At 41.7% G+C, this 17,569-nt stretch overlaps 1 protein-coding gene across 2 annotated transcripts in view; it reads right to left on the reverse strand.

Annotated features, from left to right (window-relative positions):
- The window catches only part of Bend6 (BEN domain containing 6), a 58,562-nt gene that overhangs the window by 22,690 nt on the left and 18,303 nt on the right, over positions 1-17,569 (reverse strand). For both annotated transcript variants that reach the window (XM_021172435.3, XM_085836137.1), the window contains exons 2-3: positions 9,474-9,682; positions 3,732-3,909 (exon numbers count right to left, since the gene is read on the reverse strand). In XM_021172435.3, coding sequence (XP_021028094.1) covers positions 3,732-3,909; positions 9,474-9,593 — 298 coding nt within the window. In that variant the 5' untranslated portion in view covers positions 9,594-9,682. The remainder of the gene's footprint in view (positions 1-3,731; positions 3,910-9,473; positions 9,683-17,569) is intronic.

Below are 17,569 nucleotides of genomic sequence, written 5' to 3' on the forward strand. Positions count from 1 at the left end.
GGGACTTGAGCTTAGAACTTCAGAAGAGCAGTCAGTGCTCTTAACCGCTGAGCCATCTTTCCAGCCCCCTGTTGTCAGATTTCTTTCTTTCTTTTTTTTTTTTTTTTTTTGGTTTTTTTTGAGACACGGTTTCTCTTTATAGCCCTGGCTGTCCTGGAACTCACTTTGTAGACCAGGCTGGCCTCGAACTCAGAAAAATTGGTTATTGGCCATTTGTGTTTTCTTTTGAGAACAGTCTGTTCACCTAATTAGATAATTTGTAGACTGGTGGTTTGTTTCTGTCACATCTACTTCTCATTGTGTTTTGTGAATTCGTTTTATTATTCCTCTGTCTGAAATACAGTTGGTAAAGATTTTCTCCCACCCTGTGGGCTGTGTCTTGGCTCTGTTACAGCTTGATTGTTGTGCAGAGCCCTTTTCTCTTGATGCATTCCTATTGTACACTAGCAATGAACTCCAAGAAAAAGAAATTAGGAAGATTATCTTATTCATAATCTCTCCAAAAAATAAGGTAAGTAAGAATAAACTAAACTAAAGAAGTGAAAGAATGAAAACTTCAAGACACTGAAAATATAAATCAGAGAAGACACTAGGCAGCGGAAAGACCTTCCAAGTCCCTAGATAGGTAGAATTAATTTTAAAAAATGGCTATATATCAAAATTAGCCTACAGATTTAATTGTAATACCCATTTAAATTCAGATATCACACTCATGTATCTAGGGGAAAAAAACCAATACAAGTATTCATATGGAACCAGAAAAGGTCTTGAATAGCCAAAACAATCTCAAGCCAAAACAATGGGTTCAGGCATGAGAGCAGTTAGAACATGAGATCTGAAGCAAGGATGTAGAAACAGACTGATGAACTGAGGCCATCTAATTTTTGGATAGAAATGGCAAAAAACATGCTATTGGTAAAAAGACCGCGCATTCAACAAACGGTGCTGACAATACTGGATTCCACCCCAGAACAGCGAAACTGGATTCTTACCTTTCGCCTTGCACAAAAATCAACTCAAATACGGTAATTTAAACCCCAAACACTGCCATTGCTACAGGAAAACAGGGGGAATGCTCTTCAAGGTATCACCAGGCATTTCTGAATAGCGCCCTCCAGTGGCCAAGAACTCGTCCCAAGAACTGGCATGTGGGACTCCTGCAACTTTTTTTTTTCTCTCTCTCTTTTATTTTCTTTTTGAAACAGCATCTCAACATAGCCAAAGATGACACTGAACTCCTGGCCCTCCTGCCTGTCTCCTATGAGCTGGGATTACAGGTGTGTCACCATGTCTGACTTAAGGAGTTTTTCCATGAATAAAAGGAGAAAAATAAGGCAGAAAATCAAATGACTTAAAAGCTTTACTTTTATTGATTTTCAAATTTTATATGTATGCGTGTTTGCCTAAATGTATGTCTGTGAACCACATATGTGCTTGGTGTTCACAGAGGCCAGAAGAGGGCATTGGGTCCCTGGAACTGGAATCACAGATGGCTTTAAGCTGCCATGTGTATCCTGAGAATTGAACCTGGGTTCTCTGGAAGAGCAGTCAGTGCTCTTAACCACTAAGTTATTCTTTCTTTCTTTCTTTCTTTCTTTCTTTCTTTCTTTCTTTCTTTCTTTCTTTCTTTCTGTTTTCTGAGACAGGGTTTCTCTGTGTAGCCCTGGCTGTCCTGGAACTCATTTTGTAGACCAGGTTGGCCTCGAACTCAGAAATCTGCCTGCCTCTGCCTCCAGAGTGCTGGAATGAAAGGCATGCGCCACCACGCCCGGCTATTATTTTTCAACTCCCTATAATCTGCTTTCTTTCCTTTGCTTTTCTTTTTTGTTCTGCTGTCAATTAAAAAAAAACCCAAAAAACAAACAAACAAACAAAAACAAAAACAAATGAAGGTGATACTAAGTTACCATTGCTGAGTTTCCCTGCTTCTGCCAGAAGTTGGGTAGAGAACTTATCATTGTTTCATTCAGTTTCCATAGTAACAAGTAAGCAACACATTGACTCCTTTTTGGAGATGAGGAAGTTGAAACTGGGTGAGAGGGTAGAGAAGAAGGACGTGACCAAAGTGTTGTAGCTAGTGAACACTGTGTGATCCTAAATCAGTGCTCTACTGGCACATTAGTCTACGGTTTGGCCTTAGATTTTCAGCACATTCAAAGCTTGAAACCAATTACGTCAAAACAAGAATTCTGTCCTCTGAAAGCATCATCAGAAGAAAACAATTATAAAAATACCATCTTTAAAGTGAAGAAATAAAGGGCTAATGGTTTGTTAGTGGAATGAACATCCTTCTGCTCACATGTGACTCATACTTAAAGCAGTGAATTCTTAAATTTGACATATATCTTAGGCAAAAGGACTCATTACTTGGAAAACCTCTGACTTCATGTATCCTCTAGCCTGTATCATCCTGTCTGGTCAGCAAGCCTTCTGCAGAACTGTCCATTTCATTTCCATAGTTATGGCCCTAAAGATGCTGCTATTAGGCTAGTCTGAATGGCTGTGACACCTCCTAGTGTCTGGTCCTCACTTCCTTTCCTGTGCCACCTGTACCAATTCTGTACACAGAAGCACATTTTCAAAATGTTCTGTGTAGTTGGTGCTCTACATTATGGTGCTGAAGATACAATAACTGCCAGTGAATCAGCAGTTTAAAAAGGACATAATGCTAAACTATAATTCTTGAAAAATATGTAGTGGTGGGGGTGTGGTGGTTTGAATATACTTGGCCCAAGGAGTGGCACTATTTGGAGATGTGGCCTTGTTCGGAAAACATGGGTGTGGGCTTTCAGACCTTCCTCCTAGCTGCCAGAAAGCCTGTCTTCTCCTATTAGCCTTTAGAACAAGATGTAGAACTCTCAGCTCCTCCAGCATCATGTCTCCATGGACTCTGCCATACTTCCTGCCTTGATGATAATGGACTGAACCTCTGAACCTGTGAGCCAGCTCCAATGAAATGTTCTTATAAGACTTGCCTTGGTCATGGTGTCTGTTCACAGCAGTAAAACCCTAACTAAGACAGGAGGCATGTTGGGAGGGGCTGGAAGGAGCTAAAAAGAGGAAATGGGTGTTGGTATGATCATAATATACATACATACATACATACATATATATGTATCAAGTACTCAAGAAGTAATGTAACTATAAAATAAACTGGAACACAAACTCAAGATCCTACAGACAAAGGAAAACATCAAGTCAGGTTTTGGTTTTGTTTTGTTTTTAATTTCCTCAGGCTGACCCTTCTCTTGGATTTGTTTCTGGAAGGTAGCATTTTCTTAGGCGACTGCTGCCAGCACAAACGCTCGTGTGCAGCCTGTGGAGCCAGTAACCCCAGTGGCTCGGCAGATCACACAGTTCCCACCTTCTAGAACTGTCCTGGCAGGAAGGGTGGGATGAGTGTATCTGGAAACCACAGTGTGTTTATTTGACCTTACTAATTTTTCCCCCTCTGAGGCCCAGCATGTAAGTAGCTTAAGTTCACTTCAGCAATCTGTTGAATACTACTAAGTGAATACAATATTTGGGACATTGCAAGACAATCTAAATTATCTCTGCAATAACCGGATATGTCCATATTTAAATTTAGCTATCCACTACTTTCTGAAGTGTAATTTTGAGCTCTCTCGGGAACTGATTTTCTTTTCCATTTTTAACTGTTGATCTGCAGTTGTACCATATTTTAGACATTTTGTCCCTTTTATCTAAAATGCCAATCCTTTGAGGTTTACCTTGCAGCATGACCAAAGACTGTCGAAGCCGGCTGTTTTCCTTTCGGATGCTTCTTAGTTTTTCTTTCAGGCTTTCGATTTTGTTACACAGTTCCTCCTTGGACAGTTCCGTTAAGGGTGTTTCCTCATCACTGGAACTCTCCCCAGGCAGGAAAGCATTTCCTGAATATGGGTCTCTCTACAATACAAAACATGGATAACAAAGACACTTTGCAGTTCCTTCAACAGCTACCTCGTGTTCTGTATGCCAATGCCTCTTATCAGATCTCGGCATGCCTCCACACACAGCTGCTGTAACGCAAGGTCCCAGCTTTGTCCTCCACCCTCCAGAACTCAGGACGGGACACATGAAAAGGTTCTTGTTCTCTTTTCAAATAGAAGACGGGATCTGACTTTCTGCCTAAGCGGTGAAAAGCAAAATATTTTATAGCTCAGTAGACTCAGTAAGGTCACTGTTAAAACCTGGGCTCAGTAAAAACAAAACAAAACAAAACAGAAAACAAACAAACAAACAAACAAACAAAAAACTGCGGGGCAGTGGTGGACCACGCCTTGCCTTTCATCCCAGCACTTGGAAGGCAGAGGCAGTTGGATTTCTGAGTTTGAGGCCAACCTGTTCTACACACAGAGAGATCCAGGACAGCTGGGGCTATACAGAGTAACTCTGACTCAAAAAAACCAAGTTAAACGAAACAAAACAACCCAAAAAACACGGGCTCCTCTAAGATGGAGCCTGTCTCGTGCCAAGTACTTCAAAATCTGACTAGGTTAGCATGATAGGCATGGTGACACACGTCTCTAATCCCAGGACTTTGGCAGTAGAGACAGGAGGTCAGCCAGAGACACAGGGAGTTCCAGGTCAGTCTGGGCTAGACAGAAACAACAACTTTGTCTGTCTGTCTGTCTGTCTGTCTGTCTGTCTCCCTTCCCTTCCCTTCCCTTCCCTTCCCTTCCCTTCCCTTCCCTTCCCTTCCCTTCCCTTCCCTTCCCTTCCCTTCCCTTCCCTTCCCTTCCCTTCCCTTCTTCCCTTCCCTTCCCCCCGCCTTTTTTTTTGAAGCTTAGCAAGCTTCCAGCAAATTCTTGCCTTGCACATCAGCTACAGGATGATTTGTAACCATTAAAAACAACACTGCATGTTGTAAGAACAGTGGTCACACACAGGAACAAGAATAGGGTGGCAGCTAAAGCGGAGTCCCGGAGGTCTCTTAGTATGCTCTGGGTGACGTAATTTTCTAATGATATATTCATTTGATGGTAATGGGTAATGCATGAAACCACACTTTCAATATCTGTGTTCTTCTGTATGCATTTTGGATTTCCATAAGATGTTCCTTTTAATTCTTCAGTAACTAGAAGCAAGGAATGGAGCTGGAAGGTAGGGCATTTGCTGGGCATGCCTAGGACCCTGGGTGGCATCTCCAGCCTACAAGGTCAATGTCCAACAAGTGCACGTTCACAGAGTATGGTGGCTTTCTTACAATCTTAGAGCTGAGGTCTTGTATCTTTATGCTTGTATCTTGTTTTGAGACTAGATGTCATTAATGAATAGTAAACAAGTGTGCAAACTCTTTATGAAGAAAACAACAAACCTTCACTGAACGATACCCACAGCATGGGAGGAAAAGTCCAGAGATAAAAAGCCATAAGTAAAAAATATCAGTTATCCTCAAGTCAATGCAATTTTAATACAAATTTGAAATTGACTATAAAGTTGTATGCATAAGAGCCAGGAATAGCCAGTGAATCCTTAGGAAATTATCAGGAATTGAGACTTATAAATTCAAGGTGTTATTAAATTCAGAATAATTCAGTTTGGTGCTGACCAAGAGACAGTCTATATTGCCAAGAAATAGAGGTTAAAAACTAGATGTCTGAAGATCTGTGATGTGGGACAAAGAGGTCTGGCAGCTCAACAGGGACGTTGAGATCCACTCAACCAAGGCTGCTGGGATGCTGGCCCACCGGGACTCAGAAAAACAGGTAAAGTAATGGATCCCTATCTCATTAAAACATGTATGCATGGACCACTGCTCTCAAACACAGAGATTTATACACACATAGACCCACATGTCGATGTTTCCACATGTGTACACATACATACGCATACTCACACGCATACACCTCCACACACACTGGCATGTAAACCTCTGTAGATACATTAAGAATTTATACATCAAAAACAAAATGCAAAATTGTACAAGGAATATAAATGTACACTTTCTCAATTTGAGTAGGCATTTCCTAGATATAAAATCACTGCTCACAGTAAAACAAACAAACTAAAATGAAGATTTTTATTCATAAGGCACAGTAAACAAGAAAAAAAAAAGACCATAAAAGCCAATGGGAAATATCTGCAGTGTTGTTAATCAAAACAGTTACTCAATGGAAAAATGAATAAATGATATAAAGGGGGCATTTTACAGAACAGAGGACGTACATGGCTCATCAGTAGACACAGATATTCAACCTCAGTAGTGAGCACAGAGAAGGTCAAAACCACTATCAGTTACTGTTTGGGCAAAGCCCAAGGAATCTGGCAAAGCTAAGCAGGGTGGGCATGGACCACTGCTGCTCCATAATATTAGCAGGTGTTAGAGACAGAGACAAGGCTGTGAGCTGAGGCAGGTGCGTCAACTCTGTGAGCGAGCCCTCCCTCGTCACTGCGGCTTCCATGGAACTGCAGACCGAAGCACGTGAGCAGGAGACCGCTTTCTACCTTACATGAGCTACTGTGCACTATTTGTCTCTTTGCAATAACCATCACAAAAGTCTAAAATGTGCACAGAAGCAGGGATACCTACAACAGGACACCTGTTTACACTCAGAGGCCAGGTATGGGCCCAAAAGGCACAGGGTGGCATGGGGGAAAGCCTCTGACTTGTGTTCACTTGTAGTAAGACACTTGGTAAAATTGTCACCTGGAATGGTTATGAAGGCAGACCACACACCAAGGATGCTGGACAGAGAATTTTGGTGAGTTCTAGCTTTGTCAGTAATAGCAGTTTGCAAGAAGACATAGGAAAGCACTGAGTGCGGGGTGTGATTTAAATCAACTGAGTTCCGTAATGCTAATCTTCAAGATTTGAGAAACATTCCACAATTACTTCCCTAGGTCAGCAGGTTTCTTTCACCTTGGTTTTCTCAAGAGCTCGTCTGTGTGATCTCTCAAAATGGCCCCATCCAATGAGATGCTGGGAGTCAAAGGAAACCTTCAAGTATTTGAAGGCCTTTAAGTAACTGCTATAAAATGGAGAGAAAAGAAGCTGAACACAGATTTGATAATAAAAGAAGAGGTCTCTCAGGCCCAGGATCTTTGGCAAATAAAATTTCTGGCTGGACTGAATTGCAATAGAAACCAGCAGAATTATGTAGTTTGGAAAGCTATTAAGATTTTTTTTAAGGATTTATTTATGTATATGAGTACACTGTCACTCTCTTCAGACACAACAGAAGAGGGCATCAGGTGCTATTGTAGATGATTGTGAGCCACCATGTGGTTGCTGGGAATTGAACTCAGGACCTCTGGAAGAGCAGTCAGTGCTCTTAACCGCTGAGCCATCTCTCGAGCCCTGGCTATTAAGATTTTGAGGACAGCTTTGTTTATCCCTGAGCAACTTCAAGCCCACACCAGCAAGCTGCAATAAGACATTTAACGAAAGCCAGAAATATGGATATTAATACTATTAATAAGAAAGTATAAATGCAAAAAGTCTGCATGCTGCTTGTGAGCATGCTGACTGTGGGGGACCTTCAGAAAGTCATCTTATGTGTCAATAAAATGTTGGGAAATATCCCTGCCATTCTCCAAGACTGAAACTTTTGCTGGACCTCACAGCCAGAGTTAATAATACATTTGGACTCACTTAAGATTGCTAGCCTACTGTCTGCTCAGTTTAAAACAAACAAACCACCCAACCAAACAAACAAAAGCCGAGCCTTCGGTGGTGGCGCATGCCTTTAATCCCAGCACTCGGGAGGCAGAGGCAGGCAGGTTTCTGAGTTCGAGGCCAGCCTGGTCTACAGAGTGAGTTCCAGGACAGCCAGGGCTATACAGAGAAACCCAGTCTCAAAAAACCAAAAAACCAAAAAAAAAAAAAAAAAAAAAAAAGAGAGAGAAAGAGAAAGAGAATGAACAATGTAACAGTCGACCTGACTTTGCCTTGGATTTCCCATGTAATCTGCCTCTACCACCTAAGCTAATGAGTAGCTGTTATCTTAAATGGTGTGCTCTGCCATGCCTCTGACCCAAGGTGATGCATGTCTATCATTTGCTGAAGGTAGCTGATACAGAGGTTAAAAGCTACCAGAAAAGTCAAAAGCACCCATTTATGGATACTGGTTGATAAACAATGACATTTGCAGAACCGTTTTTTTGTCTGGGTCAGTTGGGATCAGTTGGAGCCAGTGACTTAATCCCTTATAAAACTCTGTTAAAGATTTCTGTAAAGTATCCCATGTCTTCTTGTGTGATGCTTTCTGTGCTGGTCAATAAATACAGAGCAAGCCCTTTGTCAGGGACAGAGTCCAATCACAGCTATACACCAGACATACATAAACACCGTTAGTCACATGCAGAGAAGACAGACACCCAAAGACATAACAGACAGACACAGAAGGACAGACACAGGGACAGATTCACAAGATCACCTTCAGGCTGACACAGACTCTCATACAAACATACAGTCGGGAGACCCAAGAAGCGTGAAGTAGAGAGTTCACATTGGTCTCTCTTGGCTCATGTCTCAGAGGGAAGTTACTGGTGGCTTGGAGTTAATCACTAATGCGTTTAATCCATGCCATCTTATAATGTCTAGTCAAATGAATAGAAACAAACAAGCAATTGCGAAAGCACAAGTCATCCTCCTATGTATTTCATACAGATATGACCTGTGGGGTATAGTTATATTACATCAATGGATTTTAGTTGTTCTAGCCCGAAAAATAACCAAAAGTGGATTCCTCTATAAGCTGATGGCAATGTTGATTTGTTTCTCTAGAGAACATGTTTAACAATTTATATGCATCTCAAGTCTTGTGGATAATTTTGGAGAGTGCAATGCTTTTTGAAAAAATCAGGAACAAATTAAGATTTCTATTATGATATTCATGTGCTACTAAATGATATATGTGTAGTCTTTTACAGTGTTTTATGAAGTGGGTCAGAGGTGGGGATATGAGGGAAATGATACTGTTTAAGGACATGTGAATACAACATGCTACATGTATTATAAAACACATAGAAATGTATAAAACATGTATAAAATGTGTGACTGTATAAAGAAATACAAATAAAAGTACAGGTTGAACATGTCGGTAAGTTGTTCGAAGGAAAGGAGGGCAATGGGGCAGTGAGGACAGCTGTGAGCTGAGTTCTAAACGGAAGAGCAATGAGTAAGTCTTACTGAAGAAACACACCAATTTCCATAAAATGTTTTGGGAGGAAAACTATTTTCAGACAGTTTGATGATCTTTTGTTTAGATCAGAAAATAAACTTTGAACAATGTTATATCTGGTGCTGGCTGAAATGAAGTAGGAAAACTGTCTATTGTCTGTGTTTCTAACTTAATCTTAAAAAGAGAACAGAAACTATATTCCCTCGGTTAGATAAAGAGTTAAAAAGGACAAATTACAAGAAGATGGGGGAAAGTGCCAAGAAACAACGAGGATTGAAACATCTGAGAATTGCAGATGGCAGGCAGCTGAGGTAGGTGAGAAGATTAAATCAACAGAACACCGACCTGTGCTTTATCCAGGGCACTATTCGCATTTTCTGAGTTCGCTGTCTCTGTCCGTTTCCTCTTTCTTTTTCTAAGAACTTGGTTGTCGGTGATGTCATCTGTCTGCAAGATCTTCTGCATTTTCTCAATTAGTCAGCCAAGGCTTTCCGGAACCTTCAAAGGCAGAAACGCCCATGTAGGTGCTGCTGTTCTGCATGCGGTTCTTGCTTCTTAAAAACAAAAACAAAACACAGGGTACCTCAGCCTGCTGCTGGCTCAGGTGAGCGCCTTTCACGGAAGGTGCCATGCAGAAGGGGCCATGTTGTTGTCTTTCTCACTGGCCAACTTTCCGCACATTTTTACTTGACTCAAAAAACTTCAGCTTGGTGCTGGAGAGATGGCTCAGTGGTTAAGAGCACTGACTGTTCTTCCAGAGGTCCTGAGTTCAATTCCCAGCAACCACATGTAATGGGATCTGATGTCCTCACAGATGTGCTGACGACGGCTATGGTGTACTCACATACATAAAATAAATAAATACGTCTTTTTTTTAAAAAGATTTTATTTATTTTATATATGTGAGTACACTGTAGCTATCTTCAGACACACCAATAGAGGGTATCAGATCCCATTACAGATGGTTGTGAGCCACCATGTGGTTGCTGGGAATTGAACTTAGGACTTCTGGAAGAGCAGTCAGTGCTCCTAACTTCTGAGCCATCTCTCCAGCCCTAAATAAATAAATCTTAAAAGGAAAAACAAATCTATTGCAAGGCAAGGGATTGATACACAGTAGCAGGTCATTCTTTAAAAAACAAAAGAACCCATTCAGCTTTGTTACCGTCCTCAAGCTGCTCATGTGGTCAGGTGCAGCTAGTTGGCTTTAAAAAGTCAAACAGTATAAGAACACTTTCCATCTGCCCTTGTCAAGTAGCTATGAAGAATCTACAGGTTTTAAAAATCCTAGGTGTATGTAAACATTATCACACAGAACTGAAATTATGCACTTCTAGGAAAATATATTAATAATAGTTGACAACATCAGGATGGAGGGTGAACATATTCCCAAGAGATCAATAAGAGTTGCTCAGACAGCCTGGCGTGGTGGCACACGCCTTTAATTCCAGTACTCGGAAGGCAGAGGCAGGCGGATTTTTGAGTTCGAGGCCAGCCTGGTCTACAAAGTGAGTTCCAGGACAGCCAGGGCTACACAGAGAAACCCTGTCTCGAGAAACCAAAAAGAGTTGCTTAGACCTGAGTTTTGCTTTAAAAAGTGTTTTTCTTTCTAAAAACTCTGCAGTCTTATGATAGGCGGTCCCCCTTGTCCCAAACTAGCCTATTCTATCAGTAGGGTTGTAATGACAACATTTAACCTTGGTTATGTATAGCTAGCTGGTGATGCATATTAGGTCTTATTTAATCTTCAGGGTATTTGCGTCAATTGGTTTGTTTTCATAAGCATTTAATTACACATAATAAAACCAGAGCCAGATTGAGCATATGAATCTTCATGAAATATATAGACTATTGAGCACACAGTAGTATTTTGCTTCTTATCAAATTACTATAAATGTATTAGCAAATGCACTTCTCAAATTTTTTATTCACAAAGTTCATAATAAAACACTGGAGTCCAGCATCGCTTTGGAAGCTATATTTGCTAATGTGACCAGTGACGTTTTCAAGATAACATTATAGTTGGGCATACGGTACACACCTGCAAGCCTAGCACTTCGAAGACGAAGGCAGAGGGTTTCATGTATTTTCTAAATTCTGAAATAAAATCAAACATAAACATACAAAAGGTAAAAAAAAAAAGCAAAACTGGATAGCATTTTGGTTAACTGGGGTTCAAATTGAATGTTTGCTCTCACAAAAATAATTTCTAATGTTATGTGTTTTTGTTTTTTTTTTTTTTTTTGCGAGTGTGTGTGTGTTCAGGGGCACACATGCCACAGTTGCTGGGTTCAAGGGATTGAACACACGTTTCCAGGCTCATTGATTTTTTTGGTTTCTTAATGGCTGACATTCAAACTGAGTTGAGATGAATTTTCTTTGTAGCTTTAATTTGCATTTCTCTGATGGCTGGTGAGATTTAACATTTTTCATGTGTTTAATGGCACATCTGTTCATTTTCCTTCCCCCATCACTGATGAGTCTGTTTGGTTCCTTGTTTGAATTTTGATGAGGACTGCATTGACTCTGTGGGTTACTGGTGGTAGACAGCCATTTTTGCAGTATTAATACAGCACAAGGAAGTTCTTCTCTGGTCTTACCTGTCCAGTGTTCTAACGCCCAGCCTCCTAAGTGCTGGCTTTCCAGTGTGAGCCACCAAATGCAAATATTCACCTTCTGTGCAAGCCCGTAAGGAAAGTTTATATTTACGCATTTCTTCTTTCGTGATATCTTTCACACTGATAGAAACTGGTATATGTTGATACCAACCTACAATCTAATGAAAACGTAAACTGAGAACAAGTTAGGGAGAAGCCAGCTAAACCAGATAAAGAAACCACAAAAAAGAAAATTATAAAACAATCTTTCCAATAGACAGAGGACAAAAACTGTCAACAAAAATACTTGCAACTGGATTCAAGAATACCTCACGACCTTCCATCATGATGTCTACAACATTCCAGAACTGTAAGGGGTGGTTCCATCTATGTATATCAATAACCTTAATTCACTCACTATATAACTGGACTCAGGGCAGAAAGCACCTGATCATCTTGACAGATGTGGAATAAAACCCAGCATCCCTTTGTGATGAAGTCCCTATGGAGACTAGTCACAGATGGAATATAGTTCAACAGAGTAAATGCCATCACAACAAGCCGGGAGCCAACAGTCTCCTAAATGGCAGAAAACATTTCCACGAAAATTAGAAATGAGTGTCCGCTCTCTTCACTCCCTTTTAATATTGTTTGAAGTTTTAGCTGCAGCAAAAGGAAAAGAGAAGGAAATAAAAGGGTTGTAAAGAGGAAAAGAAGTAACCAAAGTAGCCTTTGTTGCAGAGGACAGGATGCTATTCATAAGAGATCCTTAAGACTTCCTCCAGACAACTGTGGCTGGCTAAAATGTTCAGAAAAGTCACAGGTACAAAATTACTATATAAAGACCATCCCAGAGGGAAATCTTATTCTTTTTGTTTTGTTTTGTCTTTTTTTAAGATAGGGTTTCTCTGTATGTGTAGCCCTGGCTGTCCTGGAACTCACTCTGTAGACCAGGCTGGCCTCGTACTCAGAAATCCGCCTGCCTTTGCCTCCGGAATGCTGGGATTAAAAGCGTGCGCCACCATGCCCAGCTGGGAAATCTTATTCTTAATAGCACAAAACTAACAACAACAACAAAAAACCACCAGGTGGTGGTGGCACGCCTTTAATCCCAACACTTGGGAGGCAGAGGCAGGTGGATTTCTGGGTTCAAGGGCAGCCTGGTCTACAGAGTGAATTCTAGGACAGCCAGGGCTACACAAAGAAACCATGTCTCAGAAAACAAAACAACAACAACAACAAAAACAAAAACCCAAAACAAACCATAAATAAATAAATAAATAAATAAATAAATAGGAAAACCATACAAAACCAAAGTCGTGCGTTGGAATAAACAACCAAGGAAACAAAAGACCTTTCCAAGTAAAAGTTTAATATACGAAAGAAAAGGATTAAGAAAGTCAAAGTTGGGAAGACGTCCCAGGCTCAGGGTTACAAGAATCTACTTTGGGAAATGGACATTTTCTGAAAAGCAATCTAAAGATTCAATGCAACTCTGTGGTTCACCAAATGGAACAACAAACCAAACATTCACATGGAAACATGAAAGACAATCCTGGAATCCAGGAGTGCGGCTGGTGGTGTTACCACACCTGACCCCAGGTTTCAGTACAGAGGCAGAAGAAAAACAGCACAGCACGGTGCTCGCACAAAAAACAGACACACAGGTCAATGTCATAGAAAACAGGAGCTGGATGTAAGACCATGGAAATACAGCTGTCTGAGTTCTCACAAGGAGTCAAAAAAAAAAAAAAAAAAAAAGCACCCTAGAGAAGAGACAGGATCTTCAACAAATGGGGCTGGGAAAACTGAAAATCAGTATGCGGATGAATGAGCACAGATCACTTTTCTCTCAGCCTGACCAAAACATCAGTTCCCACCAGATCACAGACACACTGTAAAGCCTGAAACTCTGAACTTTCTAGAGGAAGATGTAGGGATTCCCTATGAAGACATAGGTGTGGGCAAGAACTTTCTAAACAGAATCAATCACTTGGGGGGGGGGGGAATTCCAACAACTCACCAATGGCAGTTCATAAAGTGAACATTTCTATACAACTCAGGATACTCCATTTTGTTAAGAAGCAGCCTACAAGTCGGGTGGTGGTGGTGCACACCTTTAATCCCAGCACTTGGGAGGCACAGGCAGGCAGATTTCTGAGTTTGGGGCCAGCCTGGTCTACAAAGTGAGTTCCAGGACAGCCAGGGCTACACAGAGAAACCCTGTCTCGAAAAACAAACAAAAAAGAAGCAGCCTACAGAATGGGAGAAAATATTTGCTCATTACACATCAAACAAAGGATTAATATCTAGACCTTGCAAATAAATAACTAGGCCCTGCAAATAAAAATCTTAACCATCAAGAAAACACCCAAAATAAAAACAAGCTCTGGAACCAAGTAAAAAAATAACATAAATGGCGGTAAACACTTTAAAAAGCACCCAACATCATCTACCACCAGAGGAGCACAAATGAAAAGCGTGCCCAGGTTCATCTCGCTTTGCTCAGGAGAGCTACGCTTGAGAGCTCAAATGACAGTAGATGCTGATGATCTGGGGAAAGAGGACCTGCTCGCTGTTGGTAGGAATCTAGACAGATTCAGCCACTGTGGAAGTCTGTATGGCAGTTCCTCAAAAAGATAGAAACACACCGTGCATACGATCAAGCCATGCCATCCCGGGCATAAACCCAGAGGACCTTACATCCTATCGAAGACATGCTTGTTCACGCATGCTTACTGCTGCCCTACTGGAATGGACTCAGCCTGCATGTCTGTCAGAATATGAACGGACAATGAAATTGTGCTACGTATACACGTTTTTATATTTCATTGATGAACTCAGTTATATAGTGAACTTATGAAATGGGGAAGGGCAAACAGGTAAAACTGAAAATAAATTATACAGAATGGGGTAACCTGGGCTTGGAAAGACAAAGGTTGAATGTTCTCTCTCAGATGTGGATCCTAGCTTTGAATTCTGTAGATCTGTGAGCTTAACTCGAACTATCCATCTCCCATGTGTGGATCCTAGCTTTGAATCTATAGATCCTCGTGCTTAACGTGAGCCATCCATAGAATCCAGGAAACTGGAAAGTGACCATTGCCAGGGGAAGGGCGTTGGTAGAACATAGCTAATACGAAAGCCAGGTGGGAAGGGGTGGGAGGAGAATATGGGAGGCGGAAAGGTTTAAGCAGGGATGGGAATAAGGGTGAGGAAGGTAAAGGAGGGTTAACCAAAATGAAGATGCTGTGCAAAAGAATGGACGCCTACTACTTTGTAAGCCAATTAAATACTGCAGGTTAAAAAAAAAAGATTTAGAAGGGAGAGACACCTTGTTTGGTTAAATAACACTGCCCTTACAAACCACTGTTTATTAAACAAACAAACAAACAAACAAACACAGGTATCCAGTGCCAAGTGTGGGATATGTCCTTATTAGCTGTTAGGCAGGGCAGCCCTAGAGGACCCCCAAATAATACTGGTTCTTGCCATTCCTCTTGGTTGCCCACCAGCAGTCATACCCAGCTGTGAACCCTACACACTTCAAAGGCCACCTGATGGGCAAGATGTGCCCACTGGTCTAATAGTGACCTAGCTCTTATTGGAGTGGCCAGCCGCTCTCTCATGGAATCCATGGGAGGATATGCTTCATACCGCAAACTTTGTCAAAACAAAAACCATCGTTGGGGATTTTATAGGCCTGTGGGGTATGGGGGAGGACTTATTACTGTTGTTCAATTAAATTGACAAAGTGTCATACTGAGGCTAAATATGTGTTTACAGTCATAGGCCAAAGATGCCCTCAGCCTTAATCAGAGGACCGTGTGCTGCCCAGGGAATGTCAGTGGTGAATGCAGAGACTCGTGGCTGCGCAAGTTGCTGAGAATAGATTGAGAGGTAAAACCTAAACAATTATCTTAAACCACAATTTCTAAGGCCTGGGGAAGAAGGGCGGGAAAGGTTGTAAGAGCAGGAAGATAGAGAGAAGGGCTCCAAAATGCTGTCTTCAGGGCAAACAGGAGCGCTCTGCATCTGTAGGTGCCTGCACTGGCCTTGTACAAGATTGGGAGAGTCAAGAGTCAATCATGGACTGGGGGTGGGCTCATGGAGCCCTAGCCTTCCCTACAGAATTACGGCTTACTGGTAGATTCCCTGGGAGGGGTGGTCATGCCTTCAGTTGTGTGCCCATTGAGGAGCTCATGAGGTTCCAATAGATACTTCCAAAGGCGTGGTCATACAAACAGCCCTGGTTAAAGTCTGTGTCACAAAAATTAAAATCCTGAATGTGGAAGAGGGGCCTCTTGGGAGGAGTGGAAATGGCAGGCGAGGGAAGGAAGGGGTGAGAGTAATGAGAATCTCTTATACTTGCATTAGATTACCAAAGAACAAGTCACATCAGTACGAAGTGGGAAAAAACACTATACCCACCTTCATGATAAGACTCTTATAATTAACACACCAACCCACTACTGAATTTAGCAACTATTTCTTTTCTATGACACCCAGGCAAGAAGAAAGAATATTGTGGCCAGGCATGGTTGGCGCACGCCTTTAATCCCAGCACTCGGGAGGCAGAGGCAGGCGGATTTCTGAGTTCGAGGCCAGCCTGGTCTACAAAGTGAGTTCCAGGACAGCCAGGGCTATACTGAGAAACCCTGTCTCGAAAAAACAAACAAACAAAAAACAAACAACAAGAATATTGTGAACTTAAAAACAATTCATTGTCAATCACTAGGAGGCTAGAAATGCCACTTACAGAACATGAAAGAAATAGTTCCAACTTGTGCATCTGACAAGAGATTAGCAACCAAAATGGCCAATGGACTTGAACAGACATTTCTACAGAGACATGATTTAGTTACTTTTTTGTTGCTCTGACAGAACCAGCTGAAGGACCACTTTGTCTCGTGGTTTGGCGCTGGAAGTGGAGCTGGCTTTGGGTTCTCAGTTTCTATCTCTAAACTCCACATCTGCCAGTCTGTTGTCATGCACAAAAGATCCTATAGCACGTCCGATCAGCTGGAGACCAAATGCCCAAATATATGAGCTTGCGGAGAATGTTTTCCATTCGTGCCAGCAACAGAGATTTATTAATGACCAATAAAGGGGAAGGAGAAATGATTGTTATATTATAATCCCAAAAACTCCTTATAAAAAATGACTAACATCTGTCAGGAAAAAAGGGGCGGGAGGTAGCTCGGTGGATAAAGATGCTTGCCATTCAGCACGAAGACCTGAGTTTGGTCCTAGAAGCCAAGGGCAGAAAAGAGAAGCAACTCCTACAAGCTATCCTCTGACCATCATATATGCCAGGATGCATGCACCCGGCTCTCTTGCACCGAAAACTTAAGATAGCAAGGGTGACTGTAAGTCAAACTATAGGTACCACTACCTACTCATGAGGGTGGTGACTAACAAATCTTAAACCACAAGTACTGGTGTGATGTGGAGAACCTGGGAACTTCCTGCTGTGGTGGTCATGCAAAATGGTACAGCTGCTGTGGAAGATCGTAGCCAGAGCCTTGAAGAACGTGTGTGTTCCGTGTTTACCTGAGCATTATTCACAGTAGCTAAAGGGCCCCAGGTGTCTATCGCCAGGAGGACTGGTAAGCAAAGGAGTGTGTAGGTATGCCACACCATTTGGTCTTGAGAAGAATTTCTTACGTGTGCTATAGCACGGAAGAACCTTGATGGCTGTGTGGTTCAAATGTAAACTGTCTTGTAGGGAGTGTGTACTGTTGGCACAGTCCCCTACAGAGAACTGCTCCTGTTGTGCCAGGAAGTGTTCCTGAACCCCAAAAGACCACCAAGGAGCTGATTCCAATCACATTAGGGTCTTTT

This window comes from Mus caroli, unplaced genomic scaffold, assembly GCF_978045245.1.
Source record: "Mus caroli unplaced genomic scaffold, Mus_caroli_1 scaffold_1, whole genome shotgun sequence".
Taxonomy (NCBI): domain Eukaryota; kingdom Metazoa; phylum Chordata; class Mammalia; order Rodentia; family Muridae; genus Mus; species Mus caroli.